The 26,754-nt window shown below is 36.1% G+C and overlaps 1 protein-coding gene across 3 annotated transcripts in view; it reads left to right on the top strand.

The window, feature by feature from the left end:
* The window catches only part of SATB1 (SATB homeobox 1), a 105,052-nt gene that overhangs the window by 44,593 nt on the left and 33,705 nt on the right, over window positions 1–26,754 (top strand). For all 3 annotated transcript variants that reach the window (XM_056129391.1, XM_056129392.1, XM_056129390.1), the window contains exons 6-9: window positions 5,557–5,668; window positions 8,907–9,361; window positions 17,668–17,880; window positions 25,682–25,837. In XM_056129391.1, the coding sequence (XP_055985366.1) occupies window positions 5,557–5,668; window positions 8,907–9,361; window positions 17,668–17,880; window positions 25,682–25,837 (936 nt within the window). The remainder of the gene's footprint in view (window positions 1–5,556; window positions 5,669–8,906; window positions 9,362–17,667; window positions 17,881–25,681; window positions 25,838–26,754) is intronic.

The following is a 26,754-nucleotide window of genomic DNA, read 5'->3' as shown; positions in this document are numbered from 1 at the left end:
GTTGACCAAGGAGAAAAATAAAATTCTCCCTTCAGTTCCTGAATGTGTCGCGTTTCCTATCATGTGTGTCATTTTCTAGGAGGAGTTTGAAAGAATATAATATTTTGAAAAATTATGTAACCTCAACCAATTCCATGTGGATTTCATTTGTTTAGTTTTGATTTTCAAATTTAGAGACCTGCGGTATTTTAGAGCAAAGGTTCAGCATGTTCTAACTATATCTATGTCAGCCTTTAGAAAAATTCCACCCTTACCTTTTCACAATTAGAAAGGTTATAAATAATGTATTTGGCTGAAAAGGAAGCTCAGCCTGTGGCAGATGGTATCATTCTAGAGTGCTGGGGTTTCTGTGAAGATGGCATTCTTTCAGATCGGAACTTCAGCAGACTCTCAGAAAGAACCGAAGCTCTTCATAGGGAGTAGACATGTGCTTTATGGATCTTAGAAAAGCTTACAACTTGGCTCCTAGGATGAGAATATTGTGTCATACCGAGGTTATAAGACCCACAGCCAATTTCTGCCGCCTTTCAAATTGTATTTTCCAACACTGGAAGCTGTGGCCTGTTCATTGGTGTGTGTACAGCATAGCATTTGAATTTGGGATCTAAAAAAAATGTGTTGTCAGTCTGATTATTTTATTCCTTGAGCATTAATGTTTTACACACACCGGCCACTGAATCAAACAACTTGTGATATGAGTTATGCTTTTTTCAAAGTGCTTGGGAGAGCTCATATAAATAGACACGGAGAGAGAATTGGAATAACATAACCACTGAGCTCTGCAACTTCCGAGACATCTGTGTGGATGTATTTGAAAAACCTGGGAAGGGATTTCTTGCAAATTGAAGAACAAAGGTTCTTTAGACTATAAGTTCAGGGATCACAGCTAAAAGTGATGCATTGGAGAGCGTCACGTGACAAGCTGCCACTACCTTTGCCCTTTAAAGGGGTAGAAGGAAGGGTTGATTTTGTTTTGTAGTTTGCAGCCGTGGTTTATTTCAGTGACCTTATTTACTGATCACCTAATCTTGCTTAGCACTTTGATGAATCCAGGTCCTGTCAAGGTAAGACCCAAGGCTCATATTGCCATAGAAAAGAAACTGCAGGATAGTACTTTAATGGTGCCGTGTGCTGGAGGCATGGGAAGTTAGGATGAGGCTCACAGAGATATCTGGAATGTATATGGAAAGAGGAGCTGCTGTAGCTGGAGATTGGAAAGGGTGGTGGAGTGGAACTTCACATCAGGAGCCCTGTGCATCTTCTGGATGAGAGCCACCAGATGCAGGCCTGATGCAGGAGATACCACCTGAGTGAAGACAAGTACTTTTACTTTTTCGGCGGTTGTTATCCATTGACCTGACTTGAACCTCATAGCTTGATTAATACTCTTCAGTCTTTATCAGAATATTTATTTAACTTTTAAAAAGTGATAATTTGAAAGTCTTACCTGATACTCTCTCCTGTCATTCAAAATTAAGTCTTTTGACTGATCTGAAACGTGATCATATAATAAAAGCCAAGTAAGAAGACAGTAGAGGGTTTTATAGTATTAACATCTCTCGCTCTCTCTCTTTCTCCCGTCTCTCTGTCTCTCTCTCTCTCTTAATTTGGCTTTGGTTTTGGTTTTGGTTTTGGTTTGGGGCCAAACCCAGTAGTGTTCAGAGCTTACTCTCGTCTCAGAGATCATTCCTAGTGGGGTTCCGGGGACCATAAGGGGTGCTGGATTGAACCCAGCTGGCCTCATGGAAGGCAAATGACCTGCCTCCTGTACTGCCACTCCATCCCCTTAACATCTCTTTATGCCCATGCTTTGTGTGTATTATTCAGCTCTATGCAATTGCATCACATTGTATTATTTATTTATTATCTCTTCAAATCAATATTGCTTAAGGTGGTGTCCCTGGCGCTTGGCATATTATGGGTGTTCACTAAATATGTGCCAGATAAATAAAACTGGCCAATACTCAGATCTCTATGAGGTGATTTCGGCTCTCATTCCCAGTCAGTGTGGGGAATCATGACAGGTGGTGAACATATTTGACCAAGAACACACTATAATTGTGGAACATAACTTAGCCTTGAATGCAGTTTAGTTAGCTCATCAAATGAACTTTTGTGTATATATGCCAGGCTTTGGGGGTGGAAATAATGCATAACCCCACACTTGCAGATCTGCGTGCACTCACAACTTAGCCTTGTTTGGGTCGACAGGAACTGTACATCTTGATCTACCTACCCCTGACTATCCCTACTCCTTTAGGAAAATATGAGCAATCTTGACTCCTTGTTATTTGTAGTGTCAAAACAAAAGCTATTTCTCTGTTTCCAAACTCTAGGCTCGTGGTTCTGAATATGACCTTCCAAATGCTATGTGTCTCACAGGATTCTGAACTGTGCTCTTCCCTGCCCTTGAAATTCACTAGTCAGTCAAACATCGTGCCTAAACTTTTGATAGGAATTTCACCATAAGATTAAATCTTCCTGCAAAGCCAGGCTATAGTACAAAGGTTAGAGCATATGCCTGGCAAGCTCTTGGACACAGGTTCAGTTTCTGACACCACGTGGCCCCCTGAGTATCACTGGTGCAGCCCTGAAATCTCCCAGCAGTCTCAGTGTGGCCCAGAGATTCCCAGCACTGCATAGTCTAAGCAGCATACTCTTACGCTAAACCGATGGCCTGTTTGGCCAAGAATAGCCAGTGGCACCCCGGACTTCCTGAGTAGATTTTGGGAGGCTCCCCCAGCCATCAAAAAGAAAAAAGAAAAAAAACACCTCATGCATCAGGCACATGAACAATTCAAGTTTATAAATTATTGCACATTCTAATAAAAATAGAGGTGACCCCATTTTTCCTGAAGTATGAAATGTCTCCCAAATTAAAACAAAATCTACACAGAAAAACAGTTGCTTTGATTATAACCTATAGATTATTAGACTTTTGTTTTGTTTTGCTTAAGCTAATATTTACTTTAATTGAGATCCCTACCTACAGACCAGTTGACAGAGTAGAATCTATCCAGAAAGTCACTTCGGGACAGAGCCTATCAGTTTAGGGTTAAACAGGGGCAGGGGAAAGCTTTGATGATCATGCACATATGGATATTATTTCCCACATATGGATAATAATGAACTACATAGCACTATTACATATGGGCTCTAGTTTTATAAAAATATTTCAGACTTTTTTTTTCACACGCTATGTATTCTTTCCTTTCCCCATATATGTATTTTTCACTTTGAGGATACTGAATTATTTTCAATTGAAAAATAATCTGTTTAAGCATCTACCTTCTTAATAGTAAACTTCTTGAAGGGAGAGTCTGGTTTGTTTGCCTTTTGTATCCTTTCTCCCGACTAGGTACATAGTAGATATACAACAACAGCAAATTTTATACAGAAAACTTCCTGGTAAATCAGAGTCATCCAGACGTGTTTTGAAACTGTAATGAACATTGAGATTCCATTCATTTCTGAAAGTTGAGCTTTTCAGAAAACTACACAAAATATATATGTGCTGCTCAATTAATATTTAAGATACTGCTGGAATGTCTTGGTATAAAAGTAATAATTTTTAAAAAATTGGGCCGAAGCGAAAGATCATCAGCTGTCATCCATTTGCAGAATCACCATTATCCATCAGTGGTCTTAATAGTTTTATTAGTGTCTGAATTTATTGATCCATTATTACAATAGAGTGAGTGTGATTGAAGCTGATGGTTAACTGGATCAGGTAATCTTCTGGCTCTGGTTTTGGCAACTGCGCTAAGTATCTTTTTGTACTCTGAACTGAGGGAGGCTCTTAGTAAAATTGAGAGTTACTGGATTAATGGCAGAGTAGCATGAGCACATTAAGCATGTCTTTCTAGAGAAATAAAATGTGAAAATGACTATAAGTAGAAAGTGTCAAAGGAAAAAAAAGATATCAGTGCCTCTCAGGAAAGATAGCCATGTTTTACATCAATAATACAGATCTGGCTATTCCTTCATAGGAAGTGCTTCAAAGATTTCCACAATTTGCATATTCCTGGAATGTCTGCATGTTACCAAGTTAACGTAGATAATAGATGTCAGGAGAATCAGTCGTAACCCAAAGAGCTTTCACTTAGAAGTAGCCTAAAGAAGATAATGATATAAAAATACTTTGGTCCCCAAACTGGCTTTTCTGGTTGCTCACTGCCTCCCAGACAATGCTGCCTTCTGTAAACTATTTGACCGTGCATTAACTGAAGTCTGAAATGTAAGTTCTCATATTTCTACACATAGGAGTGGGGGAGGATTGGTACTACAGAGTTTAATTATTCCTGACTCAATAAGAAATTAATTTTAGCCATTACTAGAGAATATGGATGACTAAAAGTAACTACAAATTAAGTTACTGAAACTAACATGGCCAAAATTTTCTTAAAGCAATTGTTGAAGTTAGTGTTTTGTTGTTGTTGTTGTTTTGTTGTTGTTGTTGTTGTTGAAGTCTAAGCTGGAAAGACAATGCAGGTGTTAAAGTTTTTGCCTTGCCTGCAGCTGACCCTGGCTCTCCCTAGCACTACATGTGATCCCCAGGCACCATCAGAAGTGCCCTGAGCACAGATCCAGGAATAGGCTCAGAGCACCGCCAGGTGTGGCCCCCAAACAAAATAAAACTTGAGACTCCGAGTCATACAACCAAAGGTCTAGTGGTAGTAGAGCTTAAAAATGAAGGTCTTTATTTTTATATACGAAATTATTGACTATAGTCCAGATGAAGCTACATGATGAGGCAGGTCCTTTTCTTCTTTGCGGTATCCTTAAGAAATTACTGAGCATTAAAGATAGATGCTTCAAATTGTTCGGTTGGTTTGAAATGAACTCAAGCTTTATTCTAAAGTTAGCAGTAATACTGTAAGATGTTTTTATTATGTTTGAAGATCTCTGATATAGTTCATCTCTTTAAATGTTGTCAGTGAACATTTGAGCAGGGTTGATACATCTCCATTTGAAACCTCAGTATATGAATGGAAAAGGCAAGTGGAATTTTCCAAACTTAAAGGTGCACTCAATATCTTTGGTGAATTTGGTGATAGGCAGGTGTTGATTAATTAGATCTGGGGGAGGGCCCAAGGGTGTCCATGTCTAATAAACTTCCAGGAGGTGACAATATTTCTAGTCCCTATTCTGAACAGCCAGAATGTAGAGTGGTTGCTCAACCTCAAAGTAGCATTTATTATGAATCCCAATCATAATGTCATCTTCTTGTGTTTGAATTTTTTAGCATCAGTGAAGATTTGTCAGCCTAAGAATAGTTGTCATTGGTGGAGATTCCACAGATACTAGAACAAAGTGTGGGTTTGATAGCTTCATACTGGTCTCAGTGAGCCATTGTTGTTTCTACTTCAATAGGCATTTGATAACTAATGACTTTCAGGAAGTCAAGACTTTAGGCTAAAGTATGAAACAAAAATGTATTGATAGTTGATTAAAATTTAAAAAAAAAACAAGTTTCCACAATTGAAATCATGTCTGTGTTCCATCTTGTGCCACGATGTATTACAAATATCCCCCCTCCCCCGCCTCTTCATGCAGAGTATGATTTCTTCCATTGTGAACAGCACTTACTATGCAAATGTCTCAGCAGCAAAATGTCAAGAATTTGGAAGGTGGTACAAACATTTCAAGAAGACAAAAGACATGATGGGTAAGCAAAAAATCATTGCAGCAGTGGCTACATACCATTACATGTCATTTGGGGGTTTATCAAAGTCACATCTAAAGCCAGGTCTTTTGATTGCCCAATTAGAGATCAATTTAGACTGTTTCTTTGAGGGTGGGGAGTGGGTATGAGTATAATGAGATAATTAAATTCAATAAATGTTTGTGTTTAAATCAGCCAAACTGACTTGGTTGTCAGACATGCAGGAAATCGAGGCGTGAGGAGGGGAGCTGTCATTTTTTTAACATCTCAGTGAAGACCTAACCAGGCCTTGAATAACTAATATTAGCTGTGATTATTCCCAGAGATAAATCATGCTTTTATGGTTTGGGTTTTTGTTCAAGAGAAAAAAGTATGTATTTGTACCCCAAGTTTTTAAGGATATTATAGTTTTCACAACTGAGATCAAGTATGAATTTTATAACTTGAATCCTAAGCTTCCTAGATAGGCTCAGGGATGACCAAATTTATTACCAATATTAGAAAAACTGGTGTATCCTTTCTAAATTTTTAATTCTTATATAGCATTCTGTCTGAACATGTAACTTTACACCAATAATTATTATGCATGAAACACATTAAAATTGTCAACAGTATAAAAGAGCAGATAGCAGTTGTTTATTGTACCCAAGTACTTAGGTTATGATACTTTCTCTCTGAGTTTGTTACTGTACCGAAAGCAAACACTTTGATTAAGGTTAATGTTTTAATGTTTTAACCTCTTATCTATTTTTCCATGTATATATATATATATATATATAATATGTCAAATCATATTTTCTTAAATAGGAATGTGATATTTAATATGCAAAGCATTATGTCCCATTTTAATTCTAATTTTTTATTTTTTATGTCAACTTGGTAAAGTTCAAGGGTTACTCTTAGCTCTGTACTCAGGTATCACTCCGGGTGGTGCTCAGGGGGGGGACCACATGGGATGCTGGGAATCAGTTCCAGGTTGGCCACTTGCAAGGCAAACACCCTTTCCACTGTATTATTGCTCTTGCTCTGAGGTTCCATTTTAAATTCATTTCTAAAGGCTAAAGTAATAGAAAAGGGGTTAAGGTGCTAACTTTCAAGTATCCAACCACAGTGTGATCCCTGACATCACATGGATCCCTGACATCACTATGCAACCTAGGTTGTAGTCAAGAAATCATTACCCCATCCTCCACTGTCAGCACCACTAGTTGTGACCCTTGTGGTCCCTTGAGCAATTCCTATCACTGCAGGACAGAAATTGCAATACATTCTTAGGCCCTTGAGCACTGAACTGAAGGTCTGTTTGGCTAAAGCTTGCCAGGAGAGTCTTCTGGGTCTCCTGATTATTACCCCTCTCCCTCCCCCAATAAATCTATTTCTATTTACTTCCATTACACTCATAGTAACAACAATAACTTTTCCTAAAGATTTTAAGAGGCAACAGAACCTGAATTTTGAGCATGTTTTAGTTTTTAATATTTCAAGAAAAACTATCCATCTACTAAACAGATTCTTTGCCTTTTATAGCTTAGAGCTGTAATGAAGACAATGCATCATGTTTGGAATAATTGCTTGAATTACTATTCTCTATGAATGGCCCACTTGGGCTGACATCACTTGTAGAAATGGAAGGCTTTCCCCCCCTCAATTCTTAGTTGTATTTTGCATTTATCAATGATTATAGTCATGCAAGTTCCTCTAAATATATTTAATGAAAAGAGAGATGGTGGTGATATAGGAGCCCATGTCTATACCTGGCAAGTATGGTGTGCTGTTTAGAAAGACTCACCTGTGAGCATATGGAAAGGAGCACAGAGCTAGTCTTTTGCCACAGTAAAGCACATGACATAGTTATAGTGTACCTTTAGCCAATTCACATGAAGGATCTAACCAAGGGACAAGCAGCATTCATCTTAGGAAAGAGTGACAAACTATAAAGTCATGACAGTATCACCATTATATAGGAAAAACTTTCTGTGTCTTCCTTAAAATACTGTTAGCCTCTGGTCACAACCATTGGCTTCTTCAAGACATACTTGGATCTTAGTAATGCTGGGGATGCTGTCTTTGATACAGTAAATCATTTTATTTCATTCTTAGAAGTGTTTTCAGCCATACCTGCTGCTTCTGATGACTAGAGTGAACTAAAATAGACTGTATGAGACACTTAGCACATTGTTCAATATGTACCCAGTTATTATCATCACTTTCAATATTCATTATATTAATTTACTTTAGATTCAGAGCTAGGTAATAACTTTTTTTTTCTTTAAAACCTCTTGTCTAGGATGTTATATAATGAGAAAAATACTTGTATAAACTTTTCATTAAATATTATGTCTCAGTGCAACTCTTTCTGGGTACCATTATGCAAGTGGCATTGTTCTGAAAGTTTTATTTATTTTTTGGTTGGGGGCCACATTCCCTAGCTCAGGGAACTTCTCCTGGCTTGGGCTTAATGATAAGGGTCACTCCTGCTAATTCATGGAGTGCCCAGGATTGAACCTCAGCTTCTCATGTAACTCTTGCATTTCAGTCCTTTGAGATAGGCCCCTGGCCCAAAATGCTGCATTTAGAGGGCAGGGGGTAGGGGTTTGGGTGGGGCAGGATTGGGCATATGGGATGCCAGGGATGGAAACCGGGATTGAAGGCTTGTGCCATACCCATTGTATTATCTCTCCTGTCCTAAAAAGCCATTTTTTAAAAAGTAAATACTACTTATGAACCTTCTAAGGGTGATAATACTGAGAGTAAATAATCATTTTATCCCCAAACTAATGATATAGAATTTGAAAAATAATTGCATTTATGCCTTAAATCTAAATCATGTTATTAAATGATGGGGCTAGAAAGATTGCACAATGAGTAGGACATTTACCTTGCATGCAACTGACCTGGCTTTGATCTCCCGCATCTCATATGGTCCCCTGAGCTCTGCCAGGAATGGTCCTTGAGTGTAGAGCCAGGAATAAGCCCTGAGCACAGCCAGGGGTGGCCCCCAAACAAACAAAATAGATGAGAAGTGTTGCCCCACTTTCAAAGTTTCCACCCCACTTTGAGATTATACAGAAGAGGAATGTGAGAACAGCTCATTGAATTCTATCTTGAAGTTTTCTTCATTGAATTGAATCTTTGATGGAGCCTGTGCCTATTGTCTCTATTTAGAAAACAATGAAAAAAATTTTTTTTGCACTGCTGATAATTGTCGACTTAACACGCTTTTACTTTGTGCCTGCTGTAGTTGAGATGGATAGTCTCTCGGAGCTATCCCAGCAAGGTGCCAACCATGTCAACTTCGGCCAGCAGCCGGTCCCAGGGAACACAGCTGAGCAGCCTCCGTCCCCCGCGCAGCTCTCACATGGCAGCCAGCCGTCTGTCCGGACCCCTCTTCCGAACCTGCACCCCGGGCTTGTGTCAACGCCCATCAGTCCTCAGTTGGTCAACCAGCAACTGGTGATGGCTCAGTTGCTCAACCAACAGTATGCCGTGAACAGACTTTTAGCCCAGCAGTCCTTAAACCAACAATACTTGAACCATCCTCCCCCTGTGAGTAGATCTATGAATAAGCCTTTGGAGCAACAGGTTTCAACGAACACAGAGGTGTCTTCCGAAATCTACCAGTGGGTACGTGATGAACTGAAACGAGCAGGAATCTCCCAGGCAGTTTTTGCACGTGTGGCTTTTAACAGAACTCAGGTCAGTTTTGTTTTTCTTTCTTTTTTTTTTTCCTTTTTTCCTTTTAAATGATTCTTCTTTCCCTCTTTCTTTAATCCCATCTATACTCAGCGTTAATTCTTTTATTCCTTGCTAATGTTGATGTGATCAAATTGTCTATTCCTAGTGGTGATTAAATTTGATCACTTCTTTCTCTACGATACACAGCGAGAAATCCATGTCTGCTTTGATCTTGATTCAGGGGCCATGACGGAGTACACCACCAAATACAGAAAAATATTTCCAACTGCCATTACTTGTGCTTTTAAATAATGAAACCATAGGATGGTCAGTGATCGCAGGTTGTGAAGCATTTCATGGTATGGTCTAGAAACATTGGTGGGACATCAGGCAGTCTTCTCGCCTTTCCATGCCCTGCCTCGATCAGATGTGACCTATTTAAGTCAGTCCACAACTTAAAGGATTCAGTAGCAATTAATTCTGAGAAGCCATTACAAAATATGACTTAACAGACTTTCCCTTGGCTTTGTTCTCTGCCCCTCTTCTTTCCACCCCCCCCCCCCCCCCCCAAGAGTATTGTTAAAGTTCTCCAGCCTCATTCTCTAGCCAGGGATCAGGAAACCCTTCCTGTAATAGGCCAGATCTTAGATACTTAATGCCTTTGTTATAGTATAGAGGCTTAAGCTGTCAGACAATACTGAATAGATACTGGTGTGTTGAGGTGGTGGTGTTGAGATTTAACTATTTATAAAACAGGTACTGGGGGTGGGTTTGGCCTGCAGGTCTTAGTTTGCAGACTTGTCACTGAAATCTACTCTACCTCTGTGTTCACACCTTTGTCCTCCTGGGCAAATTCCTGTGAAGATACTATCAGCTTGGGAGATATTTAGAAGGAATAGGAGAAAGGGTGATATATGATATGAAATGGCCCAAGATAAAGATATTTGAAAAATCTTAATAATGGGCCTAAGAGATAGCTTAGACAGCCCACAGGCTGGGCATATGCTTTGCTTGCAGTTGGCCTGTTCATTTTCCAGGAGTGACCCCCACCCCAAGCCCTGAGCCAGTAGCCAGGTGTAACCAGGAAAAAAAAAAAGAAAAATTCTAAATAAATTAATTCTAGAAATGATTACAGAGCCCTTTTTTTCCCTTTCTTTTTTGGAAACTAGTATATATAAGTTGTTTATTTTTGGCTCAGGCACATTTAAAAAAAAATGTAGCCGATTTGAGTAAGGATATTATGTCCTTTCAACTTTTTTCCACCTTGGGTTTTTTCTTTGTTTCTTCTTCTTTTTTTTTTTTTTTGGTCAAATATTTTTTTGGCTTGACTCATACTTTCCTTTCATGTTTAAGTTATTTTGTTTATTACGTGATTAGAAGAATAAACTTCTGGTACAAAAATAATCTAGTATTAATTCCTTGTTGGCAGAATTTCCATACCTAGGAGAATCCCAGCTGTGACTTATTTTTGGCTTGCCTTAACTGGATTGAAAGTTAGAAGGTCTGACAAAGCCTTTAACTCAGTGTTTATTTTCAGTTTCTTTATCTGCTTTTTTTTGTACATCATTTACTTATTTTTTAAAAGGACAGTTGGAAATGGTTAAGTCACAGTTTAAAGTTGTATGGCTTTATGTGGTACTATATTTTACAACTTAAAAAATGTGTCAACTGGTCATTTTAATATGGCACCTATATTTAAACAATTCGGAGAGCCCGGCAAGCTACCGAGAGTATTCGATATGCCAGACACAGTAACAACAAAGTCTCCAATGGAGACGTTACTGGGCCCGCTCCAGCAAATCGACGATCAACGGGAGGGCCTTTACCTTTACCTTTTTATTTAAACAATGGTAATTAATTTTAAAAATAAAATGAATGAGTCAAAAGTCCACCTTTTATAGTCGCTTGTTTCTGGAAGTAGTTACTGCTATTTTTTTTGAAAGTAGGCATTAGTATGTTATATATGTATAGTGTAAACTACTTATAATAGTTCACAGTACTGGGAAGGAATTCTACATAAATATTCAGTATAATGCTTCTTAAATGGAATTAAAAGCTTATGAAGACACATTGACATAGACTCAAATGACATACAGATTTACTGTTAAGTTTTAAAAATAGAGCAAGTTGCTTTTTTTAAGCGTAAGCAAGTATGTTTACATGGTGAAGAATGATGCAGTCCTGCTGAAGTAGATAACAGGTAGACTCACTGGTATCACAGAGTTTATTCTCTTGGATTATGATGTCAGCCATCGGCTGAAGAGGTGAACCATTTGTCTTAATTACGTCTCTGGCAAATTCCATGAATTTCTATAGGATTTGTTACTGGGAGGGAAAGCGCAGAATTCCCACCCAGTATATATATGACATAAAAAAAATTTAAAAAACAGATGACATTATACACATATATGTATAAACACATATATACACTTATGTATATATACACTTATGTATATATACACTTATGTATATATGTATATTTTTAATGTCATCTGTTGAGTTAATATTTGACTAATTTCTTCTGAGAGTGAAAGGAGAATGAAAACATTTGTTCATACAACTTGTTACTGGTATAAATAATTCCCAATGAAAAAAAGTCATTGCCAAAAAATTTTTTTAAGCCTTGGCTAATAGAAGGATTTGGTTTTATACATTTGTGTTGGTAATTGGTATTTTAGTCAAAGTGGATGTTGGACCATATATGGAACTGTGTGATTTAAAGAAGAGTCATTTTCGATGTATTTTGGGGGAACTAGCGTTTGAACATGCAAGCATGCATGTATTTTTGGTGGTCATACTTTGAAACCACATACACGCACGCGTACACACACAGCTGCATTTATTCTAATGATTATACATTCATATGAATGCATGTAGTGTGTTTATTTCAAAGTGTATGCATTTCAATAAAAGCAGGTGCAGAGTGAGAGTGTATGGTGTGAGTGTGGAGTACGAAAATACACATGCTAATGCATATGTATAGACAAGGAGCTCTGCAGAGTTAAATCGCACATCACACATTGGTGTGCACTTATTACGATGTGCAATTCCAACTCTAGGTTAAAAAAATCAATGTAAAATATATACGTATAAATGCAAAATTCTATGATCAGATTAAGGCTTGGAACCCTGTAGCAGCATGTTAAAATTAATATAATAGATAATGCTATTATGAGTTGAGAATATTAGTCATTGTCAGCTCTGTTAAGTTAAAAATCTTTAGATTTCATGTTTTAACTCTCAATTGGAGAATTTTTTTCTCATCTTAATTGGGTCTCTTAAATTAAAACATACCTTCTCATAAGACTTTCATACATGACAACTGAAAAAATCGTCTACCTTTTCCAAAAATTAATGATGGAATTGATATAATTACTCGTTTTAGGGACTTATCCCCCTTCTGAATTGATGGACATATGTTCTTTAATTGATACTGAAGATACCAGCTTTTAGCATATGTCATTCATTCAGTTATGCCTACTTGATGTCTTTTTAATGGAAAACCTATGGCTAAAAATAATTGCTGAAGCATCTAGATTTATATTCTTCTCTTTGTGATTGCTACTTAAAGGTTTGGTTAGAAGAAAAAATAACTTTAGTGCCTTTCAAAAAAAAAATAAGTCCTAGATTTTTAACTCTGATCCCATTCTGTGGCTCTTTTCATTTTTTTATCCCCCCACTCTTGTCTTCAGCATACTTCATTTTCCAGTAAAATAAAGAATGAAGATGGATTATTCAAAACTGATAACAGTAATGGACCATCATGTAATGTTTTATTGAATTTGAGTTCTGTAAATTATGTGGTGGAGAGAAATTTGCCTGCTTAAGGATAACAGAAATTGCTAGTGTGGTCCTATAATTCTTCACAGTGCAATTTAAGAAAAGTCCACTATCCATATCTCTATTGAATAAAAGGTAAAAAGGTGCTATTACCCCACCATGACAGCCCTCTTCTAAGCTCCCAAAGGACAGAGATAAATGTGTCTTCTTATAAGTTATTTGGCATGAGTCCAAGGTAGTAGTAGGTGGAGTTTGAAAATAGTCTTTCACCTGGATATATGATTAAAAATTCACCACACAATAGAGGCAGGTAACCTTGAATAATATTCTACTTATTTTCTTTTTAGGAGGGGTTTCATCAAATTATATTTTCTTTCTGAGGGCTTTGAAGTTTTACAAAGCTGATAATATCTATTTGAATCAGTGATTATGTTCAAAGAGGAGACAAACAGGAGGCCAGACAGGCTTTTTGTTCCGATTGGCAATCTCTTTCACTTATCTGCTGTTTTAAAGAATTCATAATTAGCTTTTGGAAATGCTGATAATATTTTTGAAGATTTTTTTCCCTTTAACACAATTACTAATGAATTTTACTTGTACTGACTAATAAACTCTTTGGGATGTAAAGAAAAAAAGTTTAAGAATTCATCAGTAGTTCATTCTATAATTGAAAAAAATGAGAATTCTCACTTAACCACTAAATCCAATCCAGAATAATTTTATGTTTTCACTTAGCTTATATAAAATTATTTTAAGATGTGAAATTCAATGGAAAAGCAACTTCTTATTTCCAGTGTAATTAAAATTCATGAGGGACTGGTAACTTACTACATATTATATAAAGTCACAATTTATTTTCTAAATACAAATGACTCCTTTTCTGTAACAAATTTAATGAGCATCCATGCTACCTGAAACATACTGCTCTGTTTCGGTCCCACTGCTTAAATATATTCCCAGAGGTAGCAAGAAAGGATCCTTGTGGATCTTAACATACTACTTTTTAGCATGAAGGCGACTTTTTGGAAAGAGCTTCATCTCTTATCCATCACAGGGTATTAATACACATGCCCTTGTCCTAACTTAAGTCCAAACTATATTTTCAACTACAGGAAGTGGGAATCAGGGGCCATATATATCTTGAATCTATAAATGCAGCGACTCAAGCATCAACAATCTGAAAAGGGCCAAATCATGCATTCCCATATCTGGATTCTAATAGCAGTCATTTTGCATCCAGAATTATTCTCATGATTTTTTTTTTTCTCTTGTTAACACATTCTAATCAAAACATTTTCTAACAATATTTTCAAGCATTTCCACCAGGGGGCACTCCCCTCATTGAAAGGCTGGGCCAAGAAAAAAAAATAATAATAAATAACCCTGAAGACTTCTTAAACACCTGAGACTGTCTACACTGGCTGCTTTAGGGTTCTTTGGGTGTGCCAAGATTCGAAATAACTGCTTTAGACTGTTAGCATAATTCTATGTGGAAAATTTCACTAGATTCAATAGAATGATTAAATGGGAATAAAATGCTTTGCCCCTAAAATATTTTGTATACTCAAAAGGCAAGTCATGCCACCATCAAAATATGGACAGAGAAATTCCTAAATTCTCTCCCAGTTGACCGTCTATTTTATACATAATGCTCTGCAGGCATGACAGTCTGATTATTAGCAAGACTTGATGAGAATATTTTTATGGATTGGTTCAAGTAATTGCTTTTCTCACATTAGTTCTGCTGTCTCAGGAAATATTTTTAGTAGAAAGATGATATTTTATTATTTAACATTCCTAGATGTCTAATTTCAGATATCCCAAATATGATATCTTGAATATTTGTAGGTGCTTTTTGACCCACACCTATTTTTTTTAATGATTGATTAGTTAGCATAGATAAATGTCCTACAGAGTTCCACATAACTGTTTGAAGACTCAACCTGAGTATTAATAACGGCTATTAGAAAAAAAAATAATGGCCATTAGAATTTACATGTGGATAATATATCTTATTCTTAAGTTTATATTGCTTATTTGCAATTATTCTTTTTGTTATCTGTGTATATGTGTGTATATGTACATTTATTTGTATATGCAAACAATCTGTAACATTTATTACTTATCTTTATGATAAGCATTGTTGCTAGGATGATAGGAATGAATATTAGCTACCCCAGGAATATGTATGACGTTGATTTTTGTAAATTTTTTTCTCTATATTTTTATCTAATTAATATATGTTGCTAAGTGTACCTTTTAATTGTAACATTTGATGGGGAGAAGTAGAGAGCAAGATCTATTTTTTAAAACTATTTTGAAACACATTTTTGAGACCAGTATTTTTTGTTTTCAATGTGACCCATCAAAAACAGTCAATTTAATTGTTGGCCTTGTGCAAATTAAATAGCTGGATGATTGACTGCCTGTTTGAGTGAATTTTAGTTAAATTGACTGGATGTTCTGCTCTGGCATAAACACCGCTTGTGACATTACTTGTCAGTATTATGAATGAAAGGACACAAGCATTTAATCCCTTAGTCACTTTTGGTAAAGCCAAAAGTTAGGTCCTGTTTTGAAGATTTTGGTTGTGAGAAACTCTGAAATTTACTCTTATACCTCCTGAGCCTGTTGGAGGTTCTTTTAAAGGCTTTAGATAATTTTTAAATGGATAGTTCCTTTTCTATCATTTGCACCTGTATGTTTCAGCAAGGCATTACATTATCTCTAAGGAATCTGAAAACCTGATTTGCACTACCAGGAAACTGAATAAAGTCCAAATATTATAACTATAATTCTGAGGTTTGGCTATTTTTATAGGACACTATCTACCTCTCCCCAAATGTTCTCTTTAGCTGTTTCTTCTGGGTTATTGAAAACTGAATCTGCAAATTTTATGATCTTGATAAATTTTTATTCAAGCCTATATCATGATAAATTGATATTTTAGCCAAATGTTGAAAACAAATCTTTTTTTTTTTTTTTTGTGGTTTTGGGCCACCCCCAGCTGTGTTCAGGGCTTTCTCCAGGCTCTGTGCTCAGGAATCACTCCTGGTGCTGTTCAGGGCATACCATATGATCAAACTGGGTCAGCTGTGTTCAAGGCAAGTGCCTTACCTACTATACTATCTTTCCAGTCCAAAAACAAATATTTTGATATTGTAAGCATTTTATGTACATAACTGAAGAGACAAGGGCTGTTTAGCCCTTATCAAATGAATTGAAAATATTTGTAATACTTCTACTTCATACTGTCATTCAGACAAGCCTGGGGGGAAAACAACCATTTTCAAAGTGTTCCTTTAAAAAGTTTAAAATTAGGGGCTGGAGCAATAGCACAGCAGGTAAGGCATTTGCCTTGCACACAGCCAACATGGCCGACACAGGTTCGATTCCCAGCATCCCATATGGTACCCCGAGCACCGCCAGGAGCAATTCCTGAGTGCATGAGCCAGGAGTAACCTCTGAGCATCGCTGGGTGTGACCCAAAAAGCAAAAAAGAAAAATAATAAAAAAAAATAAAAAGTTTAAAATTAGAAGTGATTTTCAGTGTTCACTTTTGAGGGGAGGAAGATTCTGTATTTCTTAAGAAATTTGATAATTGTAATTTAATTGTAATTTTGGAAAATACTCTTCTTCTCTGTGGCATCTTATGGATTTTTGCAATATGGAAAAATTTCATATTTCACATTAAATGACAGTTCTGAGATTCAAAATTTGAACCTGTTACCCAGAGCTATAGTCTAACAAGATGATATTTATAATTATCTGGGATGGTAAAAGGAAAAGGTCGCTTGCTTGGCGTCATTGATTCCAATTATTTAGAAATTAAAGAATAATACTGGTTGTGAAATTAGTGTTAAGTCTAGACGATGTGTTAGTAATATGCTTTTTTTTTTCTTTTTGGGTCACACCCAGCGATGCACAGGGGTTACTCCTGGTTCTTGCACTCAGAGGTTACTCCTGGCTGTGCTCGGGGGACCATATGGGATGCTGGGAATCAAACCTGGGTTGGGCCGCGTGCAAGGCAAACACCCTACCTGCTGTGCTATCACTCCAGCCCCCGTTTAATAAGCTTTTTTCTAATACAGTTCCTTTCCTAGTATTTTCTTGAAAGTTCTACTTCTTGAGATGGCTTTATATATTTACATATTGGGCTGTTGGCATCCTACTGCTTTTGTCTAAGCAGTTTGAGAACTATACAGTTCAGTGCTGTTGTATTAAGAGCATTTCATTTATCCTAAACTTCCCTCCATCATCTCTCTGTGAAAGATTTCATGGCAAGTTAAGCCACTCAAAGGAAAGAGACCAATTAGGCAGTTTCAGTTTATGTTACATGTAAAGCAGGTGCTTAATAAAATTAAGAAGACAATTGAGGCTCTCTTCTTTACCACTTCAGTTGTAACTAATATATTCCTGTATAGATTTAATGCTTCTGACTGATCATTTTCTGAACCAAGTGGCAGAGTAAAGGGAAGGACCACCTGTAACTGGGCAGAGAGCCTTGGAGCCAAGTCACTCAACCTGATGCCTTTTCTTCTCTGCAGGGCTTGCTTTCAGAAATTCTCCGAAAGGAAGAGGACCCCAAGACTGCATCCCAGTCTTTGCTGGTAAACCTTCGGGCTATGCAGAATTTCTTGCAGTTACCTGAAGCTGAAAGAGATCGCATTTACCAGGATGAAAGGGAAAGGAGCTTGAATGCTGCCTCAGCTATGGGTCCTGCCCCCCTGATAAGCACACCACCCAGCCGCTCCCCGCAGGTGAGGCTTCTTTCCTCCTGATTCTGACTCGGGTTCTATTTTTTAAGTGTTGAGGAAGAATCTTAAGATTAAAATAAGTAAATGAGAATCAAAATGGATATAGTCAGATGGATATAGGTTTTTTTTCAATAATACTTCATTTTTAGCGTTGCTTAAGAATTTGGTCCCAAAGCACTTATTCTGATATGAAAAAACAATACGCTACTACTAAGTAGAAGAGAGAAAATAGCCTTGCATTACTCCATTTCATGGAATTCTTGGGGGTTAAAAAGTAATCTGTAAGCGGGATGTACATTTCAGTACTGCCACGAAGTAAAGAAGTATTTTAAATGCAACAGGAAAAGGAAAATGATGCACATCTTTATCCCAATGAGTTTTAGAGCTATCATTTGAATAGTAAATAAAATAAATAAATAATTCTATTTGTATTTATGCTTTCCAATACAAACTGCAGCTGGTACCAATTACACTTCATCTCGTTTGTAATCTTTCATAATTAAGTTTAATACAATCCTTGAAGGCAGCTTTGAATGGAACTGATAAGGAATTCCATCTATATTCCCAGAAATGGGCACATTTTATATTTCCCATGTTTTTACTGTCTTTAGGAAGTAAGTTATCATTCGATAACTTTGTGTCTGTTCATTTGCAATTTTTTAAAAACCAAGTTAAATAGTCTGGTATATTATATCAGTAAGTTAATTTTCTGTAAAATTATTACATAAAAACTTGAACATGGGTTAGGTTCAAACTCCATAAGCAAATATATATTTTCTTACACAACTCATTTGTGGTGTGGGCATCTCTTAAAAATAAGGTCAGCCAAAAATAAACAAAAATTAAATATATATTTAAAGTTTTTATGTAAAGTGGATTTGTTATGATGAAATTTTTTCTTAATATTATTTATCAATAGTAAAAGAGTAATCATTCCTCTGCAAGTGTAGAAGTAGAGAAAACAACACTAAAATGAAAGTGCTGGATATTCTATAATTAAGGAATAGATAGGATACTCAGACATGTGTTGAAGATCTTAAATTGTGCATTATTATGTTGTAAAGTTATTATTTTTAAAAACATCTAGGAATTCAGTTTCACCATTTACCTAGTGAAAATCAATTTTGTGTGGGAGCAGACTCAAAGGGAATCCTTACTCTGTAATAAGTTATGTTTCTTAACAGAAAAAAAAGATGATATCTACATAATACTTATCTATACTATTGTAAACATAGTTTCCAAATTTGATCTGTCAGGTCTTCTAAATAACATTTAAAGAAAAGAATGAAGAACACATGTACTACATGTAAAATTTTTGTAGGAGTAATTAAAAAATGTTGTACTTTGATCTAGGTTTAACACTTATTTTATAATGTTTAGGGTTAATATACACACCTCATGAATTAACTTTGCCACTGTAGTTTATCACCTAAAAACGGTTGGACAGAGAATTACTTCACTAATCACTTCATCTGCAAAACTAACAAAAAAGAATGTCTTACTTAAAACAAGTATATGAGCTTCTACTTTTAAAAATCTATTCAAATGCTCAGTTAGTGGTTTCTTAATATGGCATATCCTCCTTCCTCTCACCCCTTGCAGTTCTCTTAATTTTTCCTTCTAATACATATATTTATTATTCGGTTAAGATTCTACTGTTCAAGTTTTTTCTTAAGCCAGTTATTTTAATTCTTTTTTTTTTTTTGCTTTTTGGGTCACACCCAGCAATGCTCAGGGGTTACTCCTGGTAGTGCTTTGGGGGCTGGGGGGACTATGTGGGATGTCAGAGATCGAACACAGGTTGGCCATGTGCAAGGCAAACGCCCTACCCGCTGTACTATCACTCTGGCCACAGTTACTTTAATTCTTAAATAATTCTTATAATATTAAGACAGTCTTGGTAGTTTTCTTTCTTTTTTTTTTTGGTAGTTTTTATATACATATATAGACTATATGTAAATTGTAGAAAAAATTATCTACTTTGGCATAGTAATTTTCTGAGCTGAAGATACTATAGATTCTAAGTAAAATTCTTCAGGTAAAAAAGTTTTTATTTAACAATAATGACCACCTAGTAAAAACTGACTATCTGGTATGTGTGTAAGATTTTACTTCAGCAATAGAACTATTTAAGTTATCTTAATTGCTTCTCTAAGAATCCCTTTTGCATTTGTTCACTTTTTATGTTGCTTATTATGATCAGTGAGTTAAGTTTTAGGACTTTTTATTTATGAAAACTATTATTAGTGTTAAATGAGAACTTCGGATTTGAAAAAAACATGTTACATAGCAGTTAAATTGAACTTTTTGAAGCAGTTGAAATCAGATGTTTAAGCTAGATCCAGTACATCATATGTAAGGTTTTAATATGCTTATTACAAATCACTGGAATAGAATGAAGAAAAAAGATAAAGCCACGGAAACAGAAACAGTCTGCAAAAACTTTGTCTTTTTTAATATTATATTTTGACAGGGATGAAAGGGATGAAGCTGTGTGAAGTAACCACATTTCATTCATTTTTCCTCAAATGAAAAGATTTGAAATTTCTTGTTTTTTTTTTTTTTGAGTCATATCTTGGACAAGGCTGATTTGTAGCCTTCCTTGGGAGACTTGGGCAAGCCTCAGACATCACCAGTCCTCTTGGCTACCCATATAGGGAATCCCTTCCCAAATGTTTCCAGAGGAAATACCTTGCCACAAACTTTGTCTTCCAGTTGGGACAGTAAGCTCTGGCCTGTACCTGTTTGCTGAAAGTGTATTTTCACACTCTGATTTAAGAAATAAGAATGACTTGATAATGGTTCACAGTTTTCTAAGCACCTCATGTGCATTAATTCATTAATTCCTTATGCCAACCTTTTCATAAGAGGGGAAAAATTGAGGAAACTAGCTCTAAGATGTAATCAAAACTTTCAGGCCCGGGGCTGGAGCTATAGCACAGTGGGTAGGGCGTTTGTCTTGCACGCAGCCAACATGGCCGACACAGGTTCGATTCCCAGCATCCCATATGGTCCCCCGAGCACCGCCAGGAGCAATTCCTGAGTGCATGAGCCAGGAGTAACCCCTGAGCATCGCCGGGAATGACCCAAAAAGCAAAAAAAAAGAAAAAGCTTTTCAGTTTGATGCTCTTTATCTTTCTCCAGACCACCTCAGAGCATCAGCAAGTACTTAAGAAAGGAGAAAAATGAGGAGTAGGAACTTTTTCTATTGGTCATAAGAGTCTGGGAGTTTTATTACCAAGTTAGGAAGAGGAACACAGTCCTAGAAGAATACACTAAATGTTTGACAAAGCATCCACTTTGGAGGAATTTGAACATTTCTGAGATTGTAGAGAAAATAAGCTTGTCTTTGACTATATTAAAGTATCTGGGAGATCCAATTACTTTAAAGCTTCCTGCTCTTAAAGATTTTTTTTTCTGGACTGGAGAGAAGATAGGACAGCAGGTGGGCACTTGCCTTATAAGTGGCCAACCTAATTTAATCCCAAGCACCACAAACAGTCTTCTGAGCATTGCCAACAGTGGTCCGACCCTTCCCTCTCCCCACCAAAATTAAGGTTTTCATTTCCAACTGCTTGCCAGACTTTCTAGATGCAATGGAAGAGGAATTTTACTAAGATCAATTAATGATTATTTTCTGGGAATTCTCTGTTCCAGGGAACAGATCGAGTTTAAGTTGATTTCTACTTTAAGTGTATGCTTGTTCTGATTTTATTTGTGCATTTAAAAATGTGTGACTTTTGGGAGTTAAATTAGCAATTTCTGATTTCATAAGAATTGTTTGAAAGCCTATAATTATCAAGTTCTAACCTTTATTTGAATTTTATGATTATTTCTTTTATATATATTTATCTTTATGTAATTCTTTAGTTTCAAAGTACGGAGTATCATTTTTTTAGCAGTGTTATAGAAAAATGTATAAAGTTTTAGAAAACTACATAAGCTTTACATTTTTTAAAAATGTATAAAGTTTATGTAATTAATCTGGCGGCCACACCCTCTGGTCACTTGCAACAGATTCTTCTATAAGGCAATGAAAAATAGATGGACAAGGTATTAACGCTTGATAAGTTTTCTATGCTCTGAATCCTTTGACCAGCATTATTTTTACATTTTATGTGCATACAAAATGTTTCCCATTAATAATAATGTTTTAGATTGAGGACTTTATAAAAACGCTTTGGAAAAAATACTTCAAAAGGAAAATCATAAAAGGATTCTATTGTAATATAGTATTAGAATATAAAAATTTGAGATTGAGGATGGTTATTGGTTACCTCGGAGCATCACATTTCAGCCATAATTTCACTAACAATTTGTAGTTGATGTGTTTGAGAAATAAATTCAACTGGCTTTTTAAAATTCATGATAAAACTGTTCCCTACTAAAGGGTCCCCCAAAAGCAGGTCCAGCATATCTTTCAAAAAAAAAAACCCAAATTTTTCCAAAATGAAGACATTCCATTTAACATGACGCTCTTTGAATATTGCTGATTTTTTTTTAAATGACTGTTAGTATCACAGGGATGTAAGTTTAGATCTCAGTCATGCCCCATGGACAAAATTCTTAACCTCTGGATTTTAAGAGCGTTTTCTCAATTTTGAAATGGGGTGATAATAATACCCACTTCAGGACTTCTGTGCATGTTAAAGTTAATACATGTTAAGATGATGCCCAGCACATAATAAACACCTAATAAATGCCAGCCTTTATTCTCATAATTTTAATAAAACTACATCAGACTCTAATAGTGTGTGTGGATGCAGGATGTGCTTGCCCTCAGTGGCTCCAATAGTAAGAAATTGCATCCCTGCCGATCCGGACCAGAGCAGTGTCGATCTGATTTAATCTCTGTAAATGAGAATCTGTAAGATGGAGAGCATTTGGTAGGATGGTTTGCTACCAAAAGCAGGATGGCAATCCATGAGGAAGTAATGTAGAATTCTTCTAGAATGTTTTGTGTTATCCTGCACAGCTTTAGTGAAATAAAAGACGTTCAAGGTTTCACCCTATACCCACATTGGAGGGTAAATAGTAGAAGCTCCAATTCTTAACTACTTCCCCGGCGCCACGGTAATGATGGAGTAGTACGCCCTACCTTGATAAAAGCTATTCAGAAAGCAACTGCATTTATTTTACCTCCTGTGCTATTTGCGGAGAAGAGCTGAAGAGTAGTTTGTTTTGCCTGGAATGAACTACTTTATGAATTTTAATGTATGATATAATATTAAAAGCTAAACCAGGATTAAAGAAGATTTTTTTTGTACTAAGCTAAAATAGTACTTAGTAGAGTGAGGTATAAAAGATTTTTGTTTCCATTTTTACCTGGGGAAAAATTCAGCTTTCATATTTTTGAAAAGCTGTCCAAGTCAGTTCCCCTTAAGCGATAGCTTGTGTTTAGGAAAAAATGTGATTCCAGAATTCTGGTAGCTTATCTGTGGTAAGATGTATATCTGAGCCAACAGGATGATAAAGAGGAGCTTTTCTAAATACTTTTTAAATGAGTAATAGTTTCTTTATGTTTTTTAAAAGTTGTCGCTCTTTCTTTTTAAATATCCATATTCTACCTTGCTGTATGTGTGCTGCTTAGGGAGCAGTTATTTAAATAATTTTAATGATTTAAATTTTTTTTCCTTCAAGTTGTAATAGCTTTAATTGTTTAAAACAGTTAAGCCAAAAAAAGGTTTAGAAACAAAATCAGAGGGTTGAAATAAATGATTAGAGCCTGCCTCAAAGATAAATTCTTAGCATAATTTTTACAAAATAATGAAAATTATTTTTGTAAACACGCTGAAATATCAAGTTTCCAAAGCCTGTTCTTTTCACTGCTAAGCAGATTGCTACCAAGGAACTATTTCTTCCAATGCAGTGGACTTCATGCCCCCATTTCCATAACATTCAATTTTCAAGGCGATTGAAATGGCTTTTCTTTTCTCTTTCATTTAAGCAGTGGGAAAAATAGGCATTAAAGCAGACCCCATGGGGTGATCAAATCTACCCTTCTGCCTCAAAGCAAGACCACCCCAGAGCAAAGTTGTGAATCTCACCAAAGCAACTTTGTAGGCAATTTATGGTAATGCGTTAACTCTTCTGGCTCCTAAAGTGGTGTTTAGCAGATTATTGCTTCAAAGCCCTGTGCACATTCTTCATGGCCTCCAGTCGTTAATATGCCTCCAAGAATGCCCTTGCTAACTCGAGTCATGGAAATGGAAGGGGAACTCCACTCCGGAAAGCTAACCTACCTCCTCCCTCTTGCTACCTCTCCACCTATTTTGATCAATAATTCAGGAGTGGCAAGTGGGACCCAGTTGACTCTTTGGCTCCTTCTGAAGCCTCACTTCCAACTTGTTGTGCCACCATTCCACAGCATCATCCTCAGGTACTTAGAAAGTGTTATATCGAGGTAGATCTACCTGCCTCTTAAGGTAGACAAGAAGTTATTTTGCTAGATGTTTCGAGGATTTAGTAAGCAGGTTTTAACAGAAGCTGCTTTACTCTCAAGTGCAGAGAATTGAATCACTTAGGATAACCTCTGCCCTCTTTTGATAGCAAAAAATTTGTGTCATGGTAAAATAAAACTGGATGAGATGACTTTTAAGAGTACGATCAGGAAGGTGTATATAATTTAATAAGAAACAACATTGATTTATCCTAAAATGTGCTTTATTTTCTATTCATTGTCAACACAAATAATTTAAGATGGTAAATATTTAAGGAACAGAAATCTAGATTCTACAAAGTCCTCTGAGAAAAATGCTCCTCAATGAATAATTTTGCTAAGCAAAACATGGTCCTTCATTTGTGATTATTTATATTCATTTTTTTAAATTTCCCAGTGTTAAAAAATAATCTAAAGTTCATAGTAATCGTAGGTTTATAACTATCATAATTTGTAGTTTCAAAGATGAGTATAATTGCAAAATTTCAAAGTTAAAATTTAATTCTCCCAAAATATAACATTTTTTGACCAGTATCTGCTTACTTCTGAAGGTATTGAAAGGAATTTTTCACTCAAAATTACATATTTTTAATATATTTTTGAAGTTCCTGGCAGTCTGCTTTGGATAACTTACAGTAAAGATATGATGAAGCATCTTCTATGGTCTGGTTCCACAAGTCAAAAAGAGATAGTTATTATTATACAGGGGTGCCAGAAAAAGATGAAATAATTATACAGAACAGCTTGGACATGCACGTGTAAAATGCAACCAGCCTTTATGATAATTACGCAGGGTACTGTACCTGTTTCATGGATGGATAGAAGATTTAAATATGCAGCTCTGCAAATGGCTTTGTTATGGAAGATGTTTTAAATGAAACAGAAAAGGAAAAGGCATAAAAAAGAGACTAAAATTAAAAAGGCCATAGTATGTAATAGCTATTAGTGATGCAATTGTCTATTAGGCACCGGGCACCCAGTGAAGATACAGCACTCTGCATTATGATTTTAATTGTGAATTTCCTTTGTTAGAATTGCAGTGAAAGATAATTGGGAAACAATTAGTTTAGGGTTTTCAAGTCTTTGAAACTATTCCGTTTTCCAGAAAACTTACTTGATGACATTATAATTCCTGGTTGTCAGCTGGCAGTCGCTGTCATATTACAGAAGCAATCACCTGTGTCAATGTGACTTACTTAACTTAAGCAATCTGATCTCAGGGTAATAACTAATGTTGAATGACTGCACTGTTGATCACCTTGATCATAAAAGGAACAACATTGTCCAGTTTGGATGCTGAGCCTGAGACATTTCAAAACAATTTGGCCAATGAAAAATGACAGTCATGTTCACAACGTTTTGTAGGTGAAAACAGCTACTATTGCCACTGAGAGGAATGGGAAACCAGAGAACAATACCATGAACATTAATGCTTCCATTTATGATGAGATTCAGCAGGAAATGAAGCGTGCTAAAGTGTCCCAAGCACTGTTTGCGAAGGTTGCGGCAACCAAAAGCCAGGTAAGGGCTTCTGTGAGGCCATGAGGCTGTTTCTCTGCGATGCTGGGGAAGATTTCATTAAAGGGATGCCTATTTCCAACATGCAGTCACATCTCTTGAGAACCCTCCCTCTCTAGGATGATCCACAGAGCCCCAGGGTGAAATGAAATGTTCCGGTTCAGGTAAAAGGCACTGGGTTTTATTTCCTGAAGCGCCCACTCTCCAGGCCATGAATTCCTTCCTAAATACCTGAGTCAGTTAATAGTTGTTTTCAGAAGACTGTCATAACAGATCAGAAGTTTTTCAGTCTGGTGTATTGTGGTGGAACGAATCAGGTGAATTGCTATTGTTTCATTATTACTTTAGATGACCTTGCTTTTCATCTTAAACTACTATAAACATATCCAGTGTGTTCATAAACAGACGGACTTGCCCACATATGTTTTGCATGTTAATGATTTTAGTATAGAGGGATGTGTAGGTATGATGTAATATATATTTTAAGTGTAATTTAATTTGTATATAATTATCTTATGAACTTGTACTTATGTATACATATATATATTATGTATGGAAAGGTGCAGAGCTATAGTTAAACAGTTACATTAAGTTAGAAAAGTCACCAGGTCCAATAAATTATAAATGAATAGAGTTGGAAAAGTTACAAATCCTTAGTATATAAGCTATAGTTGTTTTCAATATAATTGTCATATAGAGATAATTTATGTTCATCAGTAGTAGGCTCATCCACATGTAAAACCTCACAATAAATTTTAAACCCTGCTTAAAACCAGGAATGCTTTGTAAAGAACTAATAGTTCAGAATACTAAACTGTTTCTCTTACAAAAGATTTGATATCACTATCAAAGTGAGATAAATAGGCGGCGAAGGCTCATATAACTTTTAAAGGACATTTAATACAAGTAATTTTTCATTA

This window comes from Sorex fumeus, unplaced genomic scaffold, assembly GCF_029834395.1.
Source record: "Sorex fumeus unplaced genomic scaffold, SorFum_2.1 ptg000072l, whole genome shotgun sequence".
NCBI classification, from domain to species: domain Eukaryota; kingdom Metazoa; phylum Chordata; class Mammalia; order Eulipotyphla; family Soricidae; genus Sorex; species Sorex fumeus.
The sequence above is the reverse complement of the archived record's forward strand: the minus strand, read 5'-3'. Positions and strand labels throughout refer to the sequence as shown.